We start from the raw sequence: 16,184 nt of genomic DNA on the forward strand, positions 1-16,184 counted from the left end.
CTATCATCCAACAACGGCATGCTATCATCCAACAACGGCATGCTATCATCCAACAACGGCATGCTATCATCCAACAACGGCATGCTATCATGCAACAAGAGCATGCTATCATGCAACAATAGTGTGCTATCATCCAACAACGGCATGCTATCATCCAACAACGGCATGCTATCATCCAACAAGGGCATGCTATCATCCCACAAGGGCATGCTATCATCCAACAACGGCATGCTATCATCCCACAACGGCATGCTATCATCCAACAACGGCATGCTTTCATCCAACAACGGCATGCTATCATCCAACAACGGCATGCTATCATCCAACAACGGCATGCAATCATCCAACAACGGCATGCTATCATCCAACAATAGCATGCTATCATCCAACAATAGTGTGCTATCATCCAACACCGGCATGCTTTCATCCAACAACGGCATGCTATCATCCAACAATAGTGTGCTATCATCCAACAACAGTGTGCTATCATCCAACAACGGCATGCTATCATCCAACAATAGCATGCTATCATCCAACAATAGTGTGCTATCATCCAGGAACGGCATGCTATCATCCAACAATAGCATGCTATCATCCAACAATAGTGTGCTATCATCCAACAAAGGCATGCTATCATCGAACAACGGCATGCTATCATCCAACAATAGCATGCTATCATCCAACAACGGCATGCTATCATGCAACAACGGCATGCTATCATCCAACAATAGTGTGCTATCATCCAAGAAGGGCATGCTATCATCCAACAACGGCATGCTATCATCCAACAACGGCATGCTATCATCCAACAATAGCATGCTATCATCCAACAACGGCATGCTATCATGCAACAATAGTGTGATCTCATCCAACAACGGCATGCTATCATCCAACAACGGCATGCAATTATCCAGCAACGGCATGCTATCATCCAACAAGGGCATGCTATCATCCAACAACGGCATGCTATCATCCAACAACGGCATGCAATCATCCAACAACAGTGTGCTATCATCCAACAACGGCATGCTATCATCCAACAACGGCACGCTATCATCCAACAATAGTGTGCTATCATCCAAGAAGGGCATGCTATCATCCAACAACGGCATGCTATCATCCAACAACGGCATGCTATCATCCAACAATAGCATGCTATCATCCAACAACGGCATGCTATCATGCAACAATAGTGTGATCTCATCCAACAACGGCATGCTATCATCCAACAACGGCATGCAATTATCCAGCAACGGCATGCTATCATCCCGCAAGGGCATGCTATCATCCAACAAGGGCATGCTATCATCCCACAAGGACATGCTATCATCCAACAATGGCATGCAATCATCCAACAACGGCATGCTATCATCCAACAAGGGCATGCTATCATCCAACAACGGCATGCTGTCATCCAACAACGGCATGCTATCATCCAACAACGGCATGCTATCATCCAACAATGGCATGCTATCATCCCACAACGGCATGCTATCATGCAAAAATAGCATGCTATCATGCAACAACGGCATGCAATCATCCAACAATAGTGTGCTATCATCCAACAACGGCATGCTCTCATCCAACAATGGCATGCTATCATCCAACAACGGCATGCTATCATCCCACAACGGCATGCTATCATCCCATAAGGGCATGCTATCATCCAACAACGGCATGCTATCATCCCACAAGGGCATGCTATCATCCAACAACGGCATGCTATCATCCAACAACGGCATGCTATCATCCCACAAGGGCATGCTATCATCCAACAATGGCATGCAATCATCCAACAATGGCATGCTATCATCCAACAACGGCATGCTATCATCCAACAACGGCATGCTATCATGCAACAATAGTGTGCTATCATCCAACAACGACATGCCGTTATGCAACAATAGTGTGCTATCATACAACAACAGCGTGCTATCATCCAACAACCGCGTGTTATCATCCAACAATGGCATGCTATCTGTCGATGGTCATTGTTGATCCCGCGTAAATATTATTTACTCACTTTTTGTCCAATTTCTCGATTTATGCAGATAAATCATACTTCATTTGTGAAAAATAGAAACCTCGAAACATATTCATCATTTCTTGCTTCTATATGATTTTATGAAAGTGTGAAAGCTCAGAAGCTCAATATATATTGTGTAAATGGTAGTTGCATCATTACGCATTATTTGTTTAGAGGTAACCACTTAGCATAAGAAATCAGAGTTATCTCCCATAGAATGCTGAGTGGAGTGAGTGAGTTTGGTTTTACGCCACTTTTAACAGTATTCCAGTTACATCACGACATGTGGGAGCAAAGCCCGAAGTGATACAGGTCTGAGACGTTTACCGCTTCGGTGAAACCCACGAGCACGGGTATGTGCTGACAAACCTAGAAACATAATCGGGGTGACCGGGATTCGAACCCACAATCATAGGTTTCTGGGAATGCTGAGTGGAAGGAAGCTAGTTTTTCTGTCATATCGAAACATGTGCGCGGGAAACCATGTTTTTATTTATTCTACGTGATCATGATATTGAAGTAAGGATTGTGACATAACGGATGTACAGTGTATACAGAGTATGCCCAAGGTGTTTTACCCAATGTACAGCACTAGGGCTAAATGTAAATTCAAAGGACTTAATCGCATCAAACTACATTTACAGTAAAACACCGTGGTATATATGATTGATGAAGACATTATCGCAAAGGAAACAAACATGTGTGGTAAACGAACTTACGGAATTGTTTATCTTTCACGAATTTAGTCCCGATTGACTTGCGACTGGTGTGTCTCTGATAACAACGGACAAAACAGATACTGTAAATCTTGAAATTAACGCGAGCGTGAATTAAATGCGACAAATGCAAGTGGTCTTTGCTCGCATTATCAAACATCGCATTTATATCAACAATAAGCCATTTTGGATAGCAGAAATACCAACTTAGACATACGCTGAAAACAAACAACTACGTATTCCACATCACTTTTTATTGAGCAGCATATGTAACAAGTACATGAACAATGTCATTCAAACATAAACATTCTGTGAATTGTCACTGCTGGGGAGTTCTACTCGCTTATGTCTACACTACTCAACGCTAATAAGTGCTGCTATTTAGTGTGTGATTGGATTATTGTTAGGTTGGATTAAGGTGATGATTCTCCTGTAAACCTGACAGAGGACATTTTCTTTACATAGAAATACACTGATGCTTGAGAGGATTCGCATTCATATTGAGTCGCATTTTTGGTTAGGGACCAGCGGTCACATTCTTTTGGAGACGCATTAATTTCACGATTTACAGTATTATAACCAAGGCAATCTCGGTAAGTTTGACATTTCCTTCAATATATGAACACTTGTCCTGATTAAATATGGCGAGTAAAGAATATCTTCCTCCTACGGAATATGGCTTAGAAAAACGGTTATGGTCAAAATGAAATCAATAATGTTGACAATATGGTCACTAAAGGTGAATGTGAATGCTAACGTTGACAATAATGACACTGAAAGTTAACACAAGGATTCTAACAGTGAAATCAAGGACACTTGTGATTGAAGACTGACGTGGTCGTAAAAAACACTATTAAATATACAGCATGGCAGTTACATCAACCGGAAAATATTTTCAATGTTTGATGAATATCTGGCGAAAACATGCTACAGTTTCAAAATCTCAGATAGCCAAGACTTGTCATACTTCGTAAAGAACATGATCGCTTGGATGTCGCGATGAGTAACTTATCATTGATGTACAACAGGCCTTTGGAAGTGACACTTACGTGAGAAAAAGAAAATTAAGAATATGAAAACATTTCCGTTGCAAAGTTATAGATAGCATTTGGAATAAGTAATTAAATTCGAGACATTTTCAAAGACAAACATTCTGTTTCGTCAAGGCAGTCAGGAAGCAATGAGTCTTGTTCCTCAAAGGGATCTAGGGAGCCATTCATCTAAAATCTCCATGGCATCGTTAAGATCTGGTATTGCCTCCGAAGTAGCTGAGTTGAAAGCAAACCTCTCCTTTATGGACTTTGAAGCACCAAAGTCGTTGGAAATTGAGCGGAAACGGTCAGAATTGGAGAGATTTAAAGTCATGAGAGACATTCCAATTGCAGATGCTAAAATGGAATATATTATCAAGATAAAAAGGTAGGAAAATATAGTGAACCTTAAACCTGATCTTATTTTTCTACCTAACGTAAAGAGGGAGCGATATGAAGAAGACTTGGAGCAAGTAACTGTACAGGAAGATGTTCTACCTAACGTAAAGAGGGAGCGATATGAAGAAGACTTGGAGCAATTAACTGTACAGGAAGATGTTCTACCTAACGTAAAGAGGGAGCGATATGAAGAAGACTTGGAGCAATTAACTGTACAGGAAGATGGCACAAATAAATATGACACAAGACATACCGACTGTGGCACTGTCCGGCCAAAACAAGACGACTCCTGTCTTACCCATAATTCCCGCCGTCGCAAAGGCCTCTATGTTTAATGCTTCTGCAAAGGACTTCGTACCACCTGACAACGCCACACGTTCTACAGGCATCCAGAACCCATTTGTAGGAATAGAACCCAAGGGTAATTGATATGAGCAGATACTTTCCCTAATAATGAGTCCACCTTGGCCATTTACTTCCACCAGAGCAAGGTGTATTCACGGGCGAGCCATTGGCATAATCTGGATAAAAAACTGCATTTGAGGCGCTTATAGAGCACAGAAGAATGAATTTCTCGGAGAGATTGCGCTGCTAGAAGAAGCATCTAGTTGGAGCACCAAAAGAAGCTGTCCAAGGCTATTTCTTCTTTGCTAATGACAATGCATTCTGTGATGCAAAACGACCCAGTTGCTAATGCATTTCGGAGCAATTTTGATTCTTGACCTAATGTTGCCAATAGGATCTCAGTGGGTTTGCATCAAGTAACTGACTTTTTTAGGCAGTATTTAAATGCTATACATACCATACTATGGTATGTCTGTCCGCGTTGTATAACGATAGGGAACATTACAAACTACTCACTAAACCTCCTCAATGGTTCATATCAAGGATGAATTGGATCTGACTGGAAGGCATGAACATGATCATACTCCATTAAAGCAACTATTGCATGTGATCCTTTGAATTCAGTGCACACCCTGTTGAGGCGTTGAAGACAAACATTCCCTGCAATAGGGAAGTCCCGTCAGACGCAATCTGGCATCATTTACACAGTCGTAAAGGTTAATCCCCATAGGGAGAATCATACGCCGATATTTTGAAAGAATGTCACCAGGGACAAGATGGCTGACTCTCTAAAGGTATGCCATAAGTATCACAATCTAAATAGCTGTCATCTGTTCGTGGCAGGGATGCGTGTGAAATGAAGGATATTGTGATGAAAGGAGATCTCTGCCTTGGATGTATGGAACAAGGACATGCGGCAGTAAATTACAAAAACCAAGGAACATGTATGAATTGTACGAAGTCATTCAATCTCCACGCACATTTGTAGGTATTCAGTCATCTCCATGGGTCGATGGCATCGATCAAGTGCTCCATGATAATACCAGTCTATGTGTATCATCGTGCTAACCCTAACTCTGAGATGCTTGTCTTGAAACACATCTGATACTTTATTTTTTACATACAGTACTTCTGCAGCCCTTAATGTTGATAGACCAACCCGACATTAAGGGGCTAAAACAAGGACTAGTCGGCTCGAGGTCAGTATACTGTGATACTGTGTCTGAGTGGAGTAGTCATGTTAAACTGGGGCAAGGTATCTCACTGAGCTAGTACAAATCGGCATCAGCCCGGACTAGGACATTCAGCCACACACACACACGCGCGCGTGCATGCACGTCGCTATAAAAGTGCAATAGTCGTGAACGCGACGTTCAATCCACTTTCACCTCACCTCACCCCAACATTAAACTGACACTGTCAACCATGACTTCTAGGAATGCCATAGTGAACAGCAAGAAGATTAACCATATTAAAGTAAGAGCTTTCAACTGCTCATTGAAGGTATTTCGACCAGATGCTTACACAAGAGAGATTTAACCAGCGAGTCGTCACCATATCCCTACACCATGGCCAGATGTTGCAGGTCAGTGACCTCATCTGGTAAGGAATAGAAAATTAATGATTTGATGTTGGTAAATGACAACATTGAAATGGGCTCGCTCATTGGCTATAATTGTCCACACATCCTTGCACCAAGGGATGTTATTGCTTCATCTGGTTGGGAAAAATACAGCCAATAGACCAATCTCGGATGGGGAATTGTTGGGATGATTAACGCCATTCATCGTGGAACTAATGAAGAGTCGGATTATGATGCCATTGGTGACAGTTACAGAATTATGGCTTTAGGCGTCCCTAGTTGCCATGAACGAGTAACCGTTCCTAACGAAGTATATGTTTCACTTCAAGTATGGATTTCAGCGAACGTGACAAGGACTCTCGCCAACTTCATCACAAGGATCTAGAATGGAATTCACACGACAGGTGATGGTCATTATGAAATGCCACTAGCTTCCAAAGGAGATTTTAGGTTGTGGGTCGTTTAGAGCAACTGAGGAAGCGCATCAAGTCAAATGCAAGAACCTTTATGGACTATACAATCAAGCAAGGGTATACTGAGAGAGTACCAGGAGAAGACACTAAGTGTGACAGCATTTGGTAGATCCCACATCATGAGGTAGATCACCCTTAAAACGGGGGCACGGGTGACCCAGTCGTCTAAGGCGCCGCGATTCACTGTGCAGAGTTGCGTCCCTTGGGCACGCCAGAAACCTATGATTGTGGGTTCGAATCCCAGCTCGCCCCAATTATGTTTCTAGGTTTGTCAGCACCATACCCGTGCTCGTGGGTTTCACCGAAGTGGTAAACGTCTGAGACCTGCATTACTTCGGGTTTTCCTCCCACATTAAGTTGAAACGCCGCAATGTAACTGGAATACTGTTAAAAGCGGCGTTAAAAACTCAAATCTCGGCGTTACACCCAGCTCACTCACTATCACCCTTAGAACAACCCTCAAAAGATTACACTTGTGTTCCACTGTTGTGCCTGATTCAAAGACCAATCTTTAAAGGACATTCTGCTACAAGGCCCAGATCTCACGAACACCCTACCCAGAGTACTGTGCAGATTCCGTAAGCAACCCATCACTTTCATTTGTGACACTGAGCAAATGTTCCACCAATTCAAGGTGAACAAGGAGCATAGAGACTTTCTTCGATATATGTGGCGAAAGGATTAAAACTAACACCCTGTAGAATAAAGAATGAATGGTCACCTCTGTGAAGCCACATCCTTCAATTTCTATAAGTGTTGAACAAACTATTGTTTAAAATAGTTTGACCCATAGAAGGGATCGAACTCATAACTTTGCCTTTATCTTTGAAAACATGAAAAGAAAGCTTCTAGCTCTTCTACGAAGAAAGTTATTTCCGCCTCGTATTATCCGTACAGCGTTACTAGGGGTCGCTCCATGGTGGAAATTAGTGATAAAGAGCGCACATGCACTGCACCACAGTGCGATGTCGGCGGGAGATACAGTTTATTGACCGAAGAAGGAGGGAAGTTACTGTTAGAATGTCATGGCGAACAAAAGATAAATAAGAAGACACAATGACAAGCAATCAAGTACAAAAGGTGTTGGGGTCAATATCAAAGTTATTGGAATGTGCAATATGGTGAGATATGAACGTAAACAATCGACCCGTTGACAATTTCACTGTGGCTTGAGTGTGTCAGTCGATTACGTAAATGATAAAAATATATACGGTTAATGTTCATGATGGAATTGTGACAATCAACATGTCAAGTTGACATTTTGATTCATTACCAAACAGTATTGGGTATACTTATTAATCGAGAGGTAAAACTGATGCAAGTTAGCCGACGAGTGCACAACCAGCAGTGGAAGAACGGCAAGTTTCTAGCTGTCTAGAGCCAGTGTAGTCTGGAGGGTGAGATGTCACGTAGGCTAGATGACAGCACTACAGACTAGGCCTGGGAGGAATCAAAATTTACTACCCGTGTACCCATCCCGCTATTATCCGACCCTACCCGGGTACCCGCTACATGTCTCAGAGTTTGGTACAAAATGTCCAATTGAAAATAATTTGAGCGTAGCCCTGGTAAAATGTATTTAAATATATGTATAAAAAGTTCTGGTCATGCATACACTGAAGTTGACTGAAGTGTTATTTTTATTCAAACCTATAAAGGTCAGAAGCAAAAGAAAGAAATGCGAACATTAGTGACTTGTACTGTAACCATAGAGTTCTATATATTTTTAATTTTAATCATTAACAATATATCACATGACTAACCACAGGTCCGGGTAGTCCTGTGGGTACCTGAGTCCTACTTAGTACCGACCCGAGTTACCTGTCCCAGCCATACTACAGATGGTTAGTGACTAGTAGGGATGGGTATTCGAGGTTTAAAGTGTATCAAAATATCTTGCGATGCACAAGACCTCATTGTGATACGTATCACAATATATTGTATTTAATTATAAATTTTGAATTCAGAAGCAATCTGATACATTAAGGTATGAATGGAAGTTCATAAATGGAACAAAACAAGATGGTGGTACAACATAGTGTTTACTCAGTCAATAAATATGCAGCCATCTTGCAGGCCCTGTATGCATGCTCCGGGGCCGTGAAGGCATTTTGCAAGAAAAACATGATTAAAAAATCGCCATTTGACATCACCCGATTTATAGAGCATGAAAACATTATATTGTGATACATATAGTGGAAAGAATGAACCTCATTTTGCCGATATACCAGTAATACCTCACACCCTTAGTTACAAGGCAGTCTTGTGAATCGGTTAAAAATGTCAAGACTGATTTTTGTTTGAAAAGGAAATTGATTTTCGATTGATCATGAATGAGAATAGAAGGTGGTGAGGTGAGGATTTAATGTCGCGTCCAAATGTGTGGGTGTGGGTGGGTGAGTGCACTAATGCCGATTTTATAGTGCTGGCTCACTGAGATACCATGCCGCAGTTTAACATGAATACCCCACTCAGACACAGTATACTGACACCAAGCTGACCAGTCCTTGTTTTATCCCCTTAATGCCGAGCGCTAGAGAGGGTGACAACATGTAACATCTTTGGGTATGCCTCCGACCATCGCTGTCCGGGCAATTGCTCTACCACTAGGAATAAGAATAGAAGACATTTCGAGTGTCCTCACTAGTTTTCATATGAGTGAGTGAGTTGGGTTTTATGCCGCTTTTAACAGTATTCCAGTTGTATCGTGGCGTGTCAGCTTAATGTGGGAGGAAAGCCCGAAGTGAGGCAGGTCTCAGACGCTTACCACTTTGGTGAAACCCACGAGCATGGGTATGGTGCTGACAACCCTAGATACATAATCAGGGCGAAAGTTTTCATATGAACAACTGAGCCATGTTCTAAAATAGTTTACTGCTTTTGTTGATTATTTTACTGCAGATTAGTAACCATGGACTTGATTGTATTATGAACTTTGAGGCTGGAATCTTATTGTCTTCATGATAAGGGTTGTATTTCAGCCTTGATCTGCTGAAGAACCCTATTGCAACAAGATGCCATCACCATTTCTGCAGGTAAGCAATAATCGTATATGTGTCCCATATTTCCTTTCATATAATGCACACTTTTTGCTCTTTTCCCAAAATGAAGCCATACTGTGAGGGTTGCACCTAATATAGCATTAGGGGTGAAACGATACAGCAAGGTTATGATACGATACGTATCAAGATACATAGGCAACAATATGATACGTATCGTGATAACCATCTTTACGTCAAATCGTGTGGACATTTCTTACTAATATTTCAGAGCAGGTTCAAAAGGAAAAGCTAGCTGTAGACACATGTTTGTGGTAGTGAACTTGAAATGCTAATTACATCACATTTTGTGATATTTGACAGACAAAAATGCTGAAGTCATTAAACGAGTAGTAAGTAATTTTTTTTAGCAAGTGTATTGTCTTGTATCGATACAGAAAAAACCATCATGTATCGTATCATTGCATGAAAACTCACGGTGCACTGATGTATTGTTTCACCCTCTTCACGCATACGGGAGTTCTTGTGTTTTCTGCTGAAAAGATTTAGAGCGGGTGCACACTATACTCAAGAAAATATGGTACCGTATATGACCGCGGATAAGCCGACCCCGCAGATAAGCCGAGGTGTTAACTTGACCATTGAAATACGAAAGAAAATGATATAACCCGCAGATAAGCCGAACCAGGAAGTGCAAGGCAAAAAACACTGCGAGGTCGGTCTGCGCCGATGTCGAAGACATGTGGCGGTAATCTCAGAGATTCAATAATATAAGATGAAAAACGTTGTAATTATATTGGAAAGTCATTATTATTTCTAATAAAGATTTAACAAACCAGTCATCCACTTTCAAAATGTGGGACGCTGTTTCTCTTGTCTTTTTTTAATCTCATTATGATCGTTTTTTGTTGGCATCAACAACGAAGCGCCATTTTGTGAAACGGTGTTTATAGAATTATGAACCCGTGAGAAAATATACCAACAAATGAAAAACACAAGTCGAATATTTAGTTTCAAATCAGTGTATTTTTGTTATTTGTTTTGTGTTCAAATAACTAAATAAAAACATATATACATTATCATTTACTTCACATCATCCCTTGTAACAAATAAGAACTAATAAACATTATTATTTACATTACATCATCCCTTGTAAAACCATCAAATTCGGTGTCGCTGTCCTCACCGGCCAGAATTGCCCACGCATCTACACCTGTCGTATCGTCATAGTAGTCATCGAGGTCATCACATGACATTACATCTTCCACATCCGTGGAAACCAGGGCGGGGGACACGAACTCCTCGAACAAAATGTCATCTTGAGACCCGTCCATAGCGTTGGAAATTAAGTTATTGCATTGCCTTGGCGTTAGCGGGTCAGAACCAGTCCCCAGCAACCTATACTAGTCTTTAGGTATAGGAGCTGTCTAACATCAAAATTGGGATTGGGTGAGCACAGGTTTATAGACTTGCCTGTGTGTGACCGTTCTATGATTGTCACGATGACGTTGTTGTGGAATATTGATCACAACAACAAGCATTACATTTACATTAAATCGCCTACTCTTCAGTTGTCTACAATGTTTAGGAACATGTGGTCTTTTTAAAATGAATGAGTTTGGCATTTGTGGTGCTACCTGTGAATGTTTTAGTAGATCATCAGTACATGCAATATGCTGTGTAATGAATGAGTAGACCATGAAGATCTGGGGTAGAATAGGTCTTCAGCAACCCATGCTTGCCGAAAAAGGTGACTATGCTTGTCGTAAGCGGCAACTAACGGGATCGAGGGGTCAGGCTCGCTGACTTGGTTGATGCTCATGTTGTCAATCACTCGATTGTCTGGTCCAGACTCGATTATTTACAGACTGCCTTCATATAGCTGGAATATTGCTGAGTGCGGCATTAAACAACAAACAAAGAATGAATGAGTAGCAAAGGTAAATTGTTGCATGTAGTTGTCACATCTCGCCGGCCTGTGACAAAGGTACTAGGTTGGCTGCAAAGAACTCTGGGTAAGAGAATGTAAAATGTCCCAGCAGAAGTTTTAGCTGGGGACGTTTTTAAAGTCATAATGTTTTTTCAGTTAGTTTCAAAATATACAACTTCTTATGTATGTTTAGAACTCTGAAAGAAGAAGGAAGAAAACAATTATTTTCCTGACATTTTGGTTGGTGTGGAGAGGACATTCAGGGAAAAATTACAATTTTTTTGGTAAAATCTTGAGGCAAAATGTTTTTGTCCGGCATACTTTGGAACAAACTATTTCTTTCTGTTTATTTGTTTTAAAATCCCACATCCTTCTCCATTCCCCCTCCCAAGAATATAAAATGACTAGTCCCTAATGATAATACATTGCATTTGGGGATTCTCTATAAGCATGATAAGGCGTGGAATTGAGGATATGCAATCTGTATATTTCCACTACCCCAACATTCACAGACACATCTTCCCGGGGCAAAGTTGTAAACTGACTTTAAAAGGCCAGTTTCCTTCCCTGCCGAACTAAGCCGGAATTACAGAGTTACATTTTGGCTGGACTAGCTAGTCTATGCATAGTCTAATCAAAATCGTGTAATGAACTAGACATCCGGTTCATAAACAACATGGATTTCAACGTGCAGATTTCGTCAACTGGGAGTCGACAGAAATTTTGCAAATCTTTTCATGTTTTTAATCAAGGTGCTCAAGTGATTTGATGCACTTCGCGTGGTAAGACCCGTTTTATTACAATAGAGATTTTGATTATCGATCAGATCGTCTTAACTGGGCGCCACCATTTTGTTTGAAGCAAATGCAAGCAATATATGAGAGCTTAAATCTAATTAGCCAATATGAGGAACGTAGAAGCAGAGCTCCAGATAAGCTGCGTATCTGTGTAAAATACACATAAGGAATGCAGAAATACGCAGTAAAATAAAATCCAAGCGTATCAAATACGCAACGAACATTACAGATATGCTACAAAAATAAAACTTGTGCGTATCATCAAAATATTGTGAAGTAACCCTGCGTATTCGATTAGCAAATCGGCAACTTATTTTGAAATTATAAACGGGCATTCCGTCAACCTTGCCAAACTCCACGATGACAGTTACATCATGATCATTTGCCATCACACTTTCTTGTTGAAGTATCGTGGTATTTTTGAGTCCTATAAAGCTCTCGAACCCACACGAAACCAGTTTGCAGGGCCTAGATGAATAGTGTTTTTAAATATTTAACTTAAATACCCACATGTGTAAAAACTAGTGGGTAACAGAAATTTAAATACCCAGATAGAATTACTGATACCCAATGATTTTTAAATGCATGGGTAAAATACCCACAACACCAAAAGCTTATCTGGAGCTCTGTAGAAGGGACGTAGACACTGGTGGCGCATCTTTCCGAGGCAAGAGGGTTAACTGATTTAAAAGTCCAGTTTCCACCCTTGCCGAACTAGGCTGGAATTACTGGGCTCGATCGTAGCGCCACCAGTGGCTATTACCAGTTATGTCCCTTCTAAGCCTCTCCTATGGACCAATCAGATTCCACCTCTCGTATCACTTGTGTTTGCTTCACACAAAATGGTGGTGCCCAGTCAGGACAATCTGATCAATGATCAAGATCTATATTGTGATAAAACGGGCCTTACATCGCGAAATGCATCAAATCACATGAGCACCTTGATTAAAAACATGAAAATATTTGGAAAATATCTGCTGACAACGAGTTGGCGGTGCACATGCTTGCAAATCCTGCAATTAACCGAAATCTGCACGACAGTTAACAAACCAGATTTCGATTTTGATTGAACTATGCATAGACACGTTAGTCCAGCCAAAATGTAACTCCATAATACCAGCCTATTTAGGCAAGGATAGAAACTGGACTTTTATCGTCAGTTAACTCTCTTGCCTCGGGAAAATGATGGTGGCTCTACGATCGAACCTGGAAATTCCAGCCTTGTTCGGCAAGTGGAAACTGGACATTTTTAGGCAGTTAACACCTTTACCCCAGGAAGATGACATAGACATGATAGACTCAATGGCATTCATGTAGTTCTCCACGAGTCTGTCTAGGTGTGACAGTGAGTGCTTTCTGCTTCTAGATTCTGCATCACAGAGTTTCTGAAGACCAAGACACATGTGCCATGTCCGCTGTGCAAGGAGCCAGTAACGAGAAGGTGAGAAATAGCAGTGGCCATACCTAACTCTAACTTGAACCCTGTCTCTAAGCCTAACCATATGGAAGTATTCACTCTGTACACAGGGATTCTGGGTTAGAATAGGTCCCAATAACCTATGCTTGTCTCTCTAGGGGATTCTGGATTAGAATAGGTCCCAATAACCTATGTTTGTCTCACCAGGGGATTCGGGTTAGAATACGTGCGCCTGTGCTTATCTCCCCACATGGATTCTGGGTTAGCATAGGACTCCAGCAACCTATGCCTGTCTTGCCAAAGGATTTGGGACCCGGGGTAGAATAGGTCTTCAGCAACCCATACTTGCCGTAAAAGGCGACTATGCTTGTTGTAAAAGGCGACTAACGGGATTGGGAGGTCAGGCTCGCTAACTTGGTTGATACATGTCATTGATCCCAATTGCGTGGATCGATGCTCATGGTATTAATCACTGGATTGTCTGGTCCAGACTCGATTATTTACAGACCGCCGTCATATAGCTGGAATATTGCTGAGTGCTGCGTTAAACAACAAACCAACCAACGAACCAACCCCAGCAACCTATGCCTGTCGTTGTGACTAAGTGGATCAGGCTGTCAGGCTGCGTGACAAGGTTGATAGTGTCATCATACCCCGATGGTGTTGGGTGTAATGCGGGGCCAAACACTGGTTTGTCAATATACTTACAGTGCTGCCGTGATGCAAACAAAAGTTTCCTCACTTGTTTGTGGTTAGATGAGTAACCTGTATCTGTTCGAAGTAAAATTGAAGCTGATAACAAAATCTCGATGGCTAACCAGGATTGGTTCTGGGACTTCGTTCCTTGTGTGAGAATCTCTGAATGATGTTGATAGTTGTTCATGCGTTCAGTCACTGGTTTATCTGGTCCAGCAGTATTGCTGACTGTGGCATAAAACAACATTCACTTGCTTGCTTTCCAGGAGTCTGCAGGATCAAGACAGACTGTCGGACATTGTGGAGCACGTCCGAGGTCTGATCACAGCCTACCAAGAAGACACAGGGGAGTTTTGTGAGTAGACCTGCTTCTGTTTCTATGAGGGAACTCATTGGGGAAAATTGAAGTAAAAAAAATCCTCTGACACCGCATGCTAGTTAAGGGACAACAATGAAGGATGTTGTTGTGTTGACTATTCAGCCCTGCTGATGGTGACATCAGACCCATAAGTGATAACGGCTGCCCACTTGCTAAACTGGTGAAAATATTAATTAATTCTAACACAGAAAACTGTGAAATACACTGCTTTCGATTTTTCTAACAAACCTCATCTCCCAGAGCAAACATCCAGGCGTGTATGTGAGTGATGAGGTCACCTGTGTCATGTTGTCTTTTTCTTCTCTACTCTTCTCATGTTGTATTTTCCCCTCCAGTCAGCCCATGTCGTGGTCACTTGTGTCATGTAGTGTTTTGCTCCCTCCAGTCAGCCCATCTCGAGGTCACTTGTGTCATGTAGTGTTTTGCTCCCTCCATTCAGGCCATGTCGAGGTCACTTGTGTCCTGCTGTGTTTTGCTCCCTCCAGTCAGCCCATCTCGAGGTCACTTGTGACCTCTTGTGTTTTGCCCCCTCCAGTCAGCCCATCTCGAGGTCACTTGTGACCTCATGTGTTTTGCCCCCTCCAGTCAGCCCATCTCGAGGTCACTTGTGTCCTGTTGTGTTTTGCTCCCTCCAGTCAGCCCATCTCGAGGTCACTTGTGACCTCTTGTGTTTTGCCCCCTCCAGTCAGCCCATGTCGTGGTCACTTGTGTCCTGTTGTGTTTTGCTCCCTCCAGTCAGCCCATCTCGAGGTCACTTGTGACCTCTTGTGTTTTGCCCCCTCCAGTCAGCCCATCTCGAGGTCACTTGTGACCTCATGTGTTTTGCCCCCTCCAGTCAGCCCATCTCGAGGTCACTTGTGACCTCTTGTGTTTTGCTCCCTCCAGTCAGCCCATCTCGAGGTCACTTGTGTCATGTTGTGGTTTGCTCCCTCCAGTCAGCCCATCTCGAGGTCACTTGTGACCTCTTGTGTTTTGCTCCCTCCAGTCAGCCCATCTCGAGGTCACTTGTGTCATGTTGTGTTTTGCTCCCTCCAGTCAGCCAATTTTGAGGTCACTTGTGTCCTCTTGTGTTTTGTCCCCTCCATTCAGCCCATTTCGAGGTCACTTGTGTCCTGCTGTGTTTTGCCCCTCCATTCAGCCCATTTCGAGGTCACTTGTGTCATGTAGTGTTTTGCCCCCTCCATTCAGCCCATCTCGAGGTCACTTGTGACCTCTTGTGTTTTGCCCCTCCATTCAGCCCATTTCGAGGTCACTTGTGTCATGTAGTGTTTTGCCCCCTCCATTCAGCCCATCTCGAGGTCACTTGTGACCTCTTGTGTTTTGCTCCCTCCAGTCAGCCCATCTCGAGGTCACTTGTGACCTCTTGTGTTTTGCTCCCTCCAGTCAGCCCATCT

At 42.2% G+C, this 16,184-nt stretch overlaps 1 protein-coding gene across 1 annotated transcript in view; it reads left to right on the top strand.

Moving 5' to 3' along the window:
* The first annotated feature begins 7,554 nt into the window (after positions 1 to 7,554).
* The window catches only part of LOC124116660 (serine-rich adhesin for platelets-like), a 54,060-nt gene continuing 45,430 nt past the window's right edge, over positions 7,555 to 16,184 (top strand). Inside the window, exons 1-4 of the mRNA XM_046478092.2 lie at positions 7,555 to 7,693; positions 9,554 to 9,607; positions 13,665 to 13,739; positions 14,678 to 14,766. Of these exons, the coding sequence (XP_046334048.2) occupies positions 7,629 to 7,693; positions 9,554 to 9,607; positions 13,665 to 13,739; positions 14,678 to 14,766 (283 nt within the window). The 5' untranslated portion in view covers positions 7,555 to 7,628. The remainder of the gene's footprint in view (positions 7,694 to 9,553; positions 9,608 to 13,664; positions 13,740 to 14,677; positions 14,767 to 16,184) is intronic.

The sequence above is a fragment of the Haliotis rufescens genome, unplaced genomic scaffold, assembly GCF_023055435.1.
Source record: "Haliotis rufescens isolate VD_foot unplaced genomic scaffold, xgHalRufe1.0.p SCAF_43, whole genome shotgun sequence".
Lineage (NCBI taxonomy): Eukaryota > Metazoa > Mollusca > Gastropoda > Lepetellida > Haliotidae > Haliotis > Haliotis rufescens.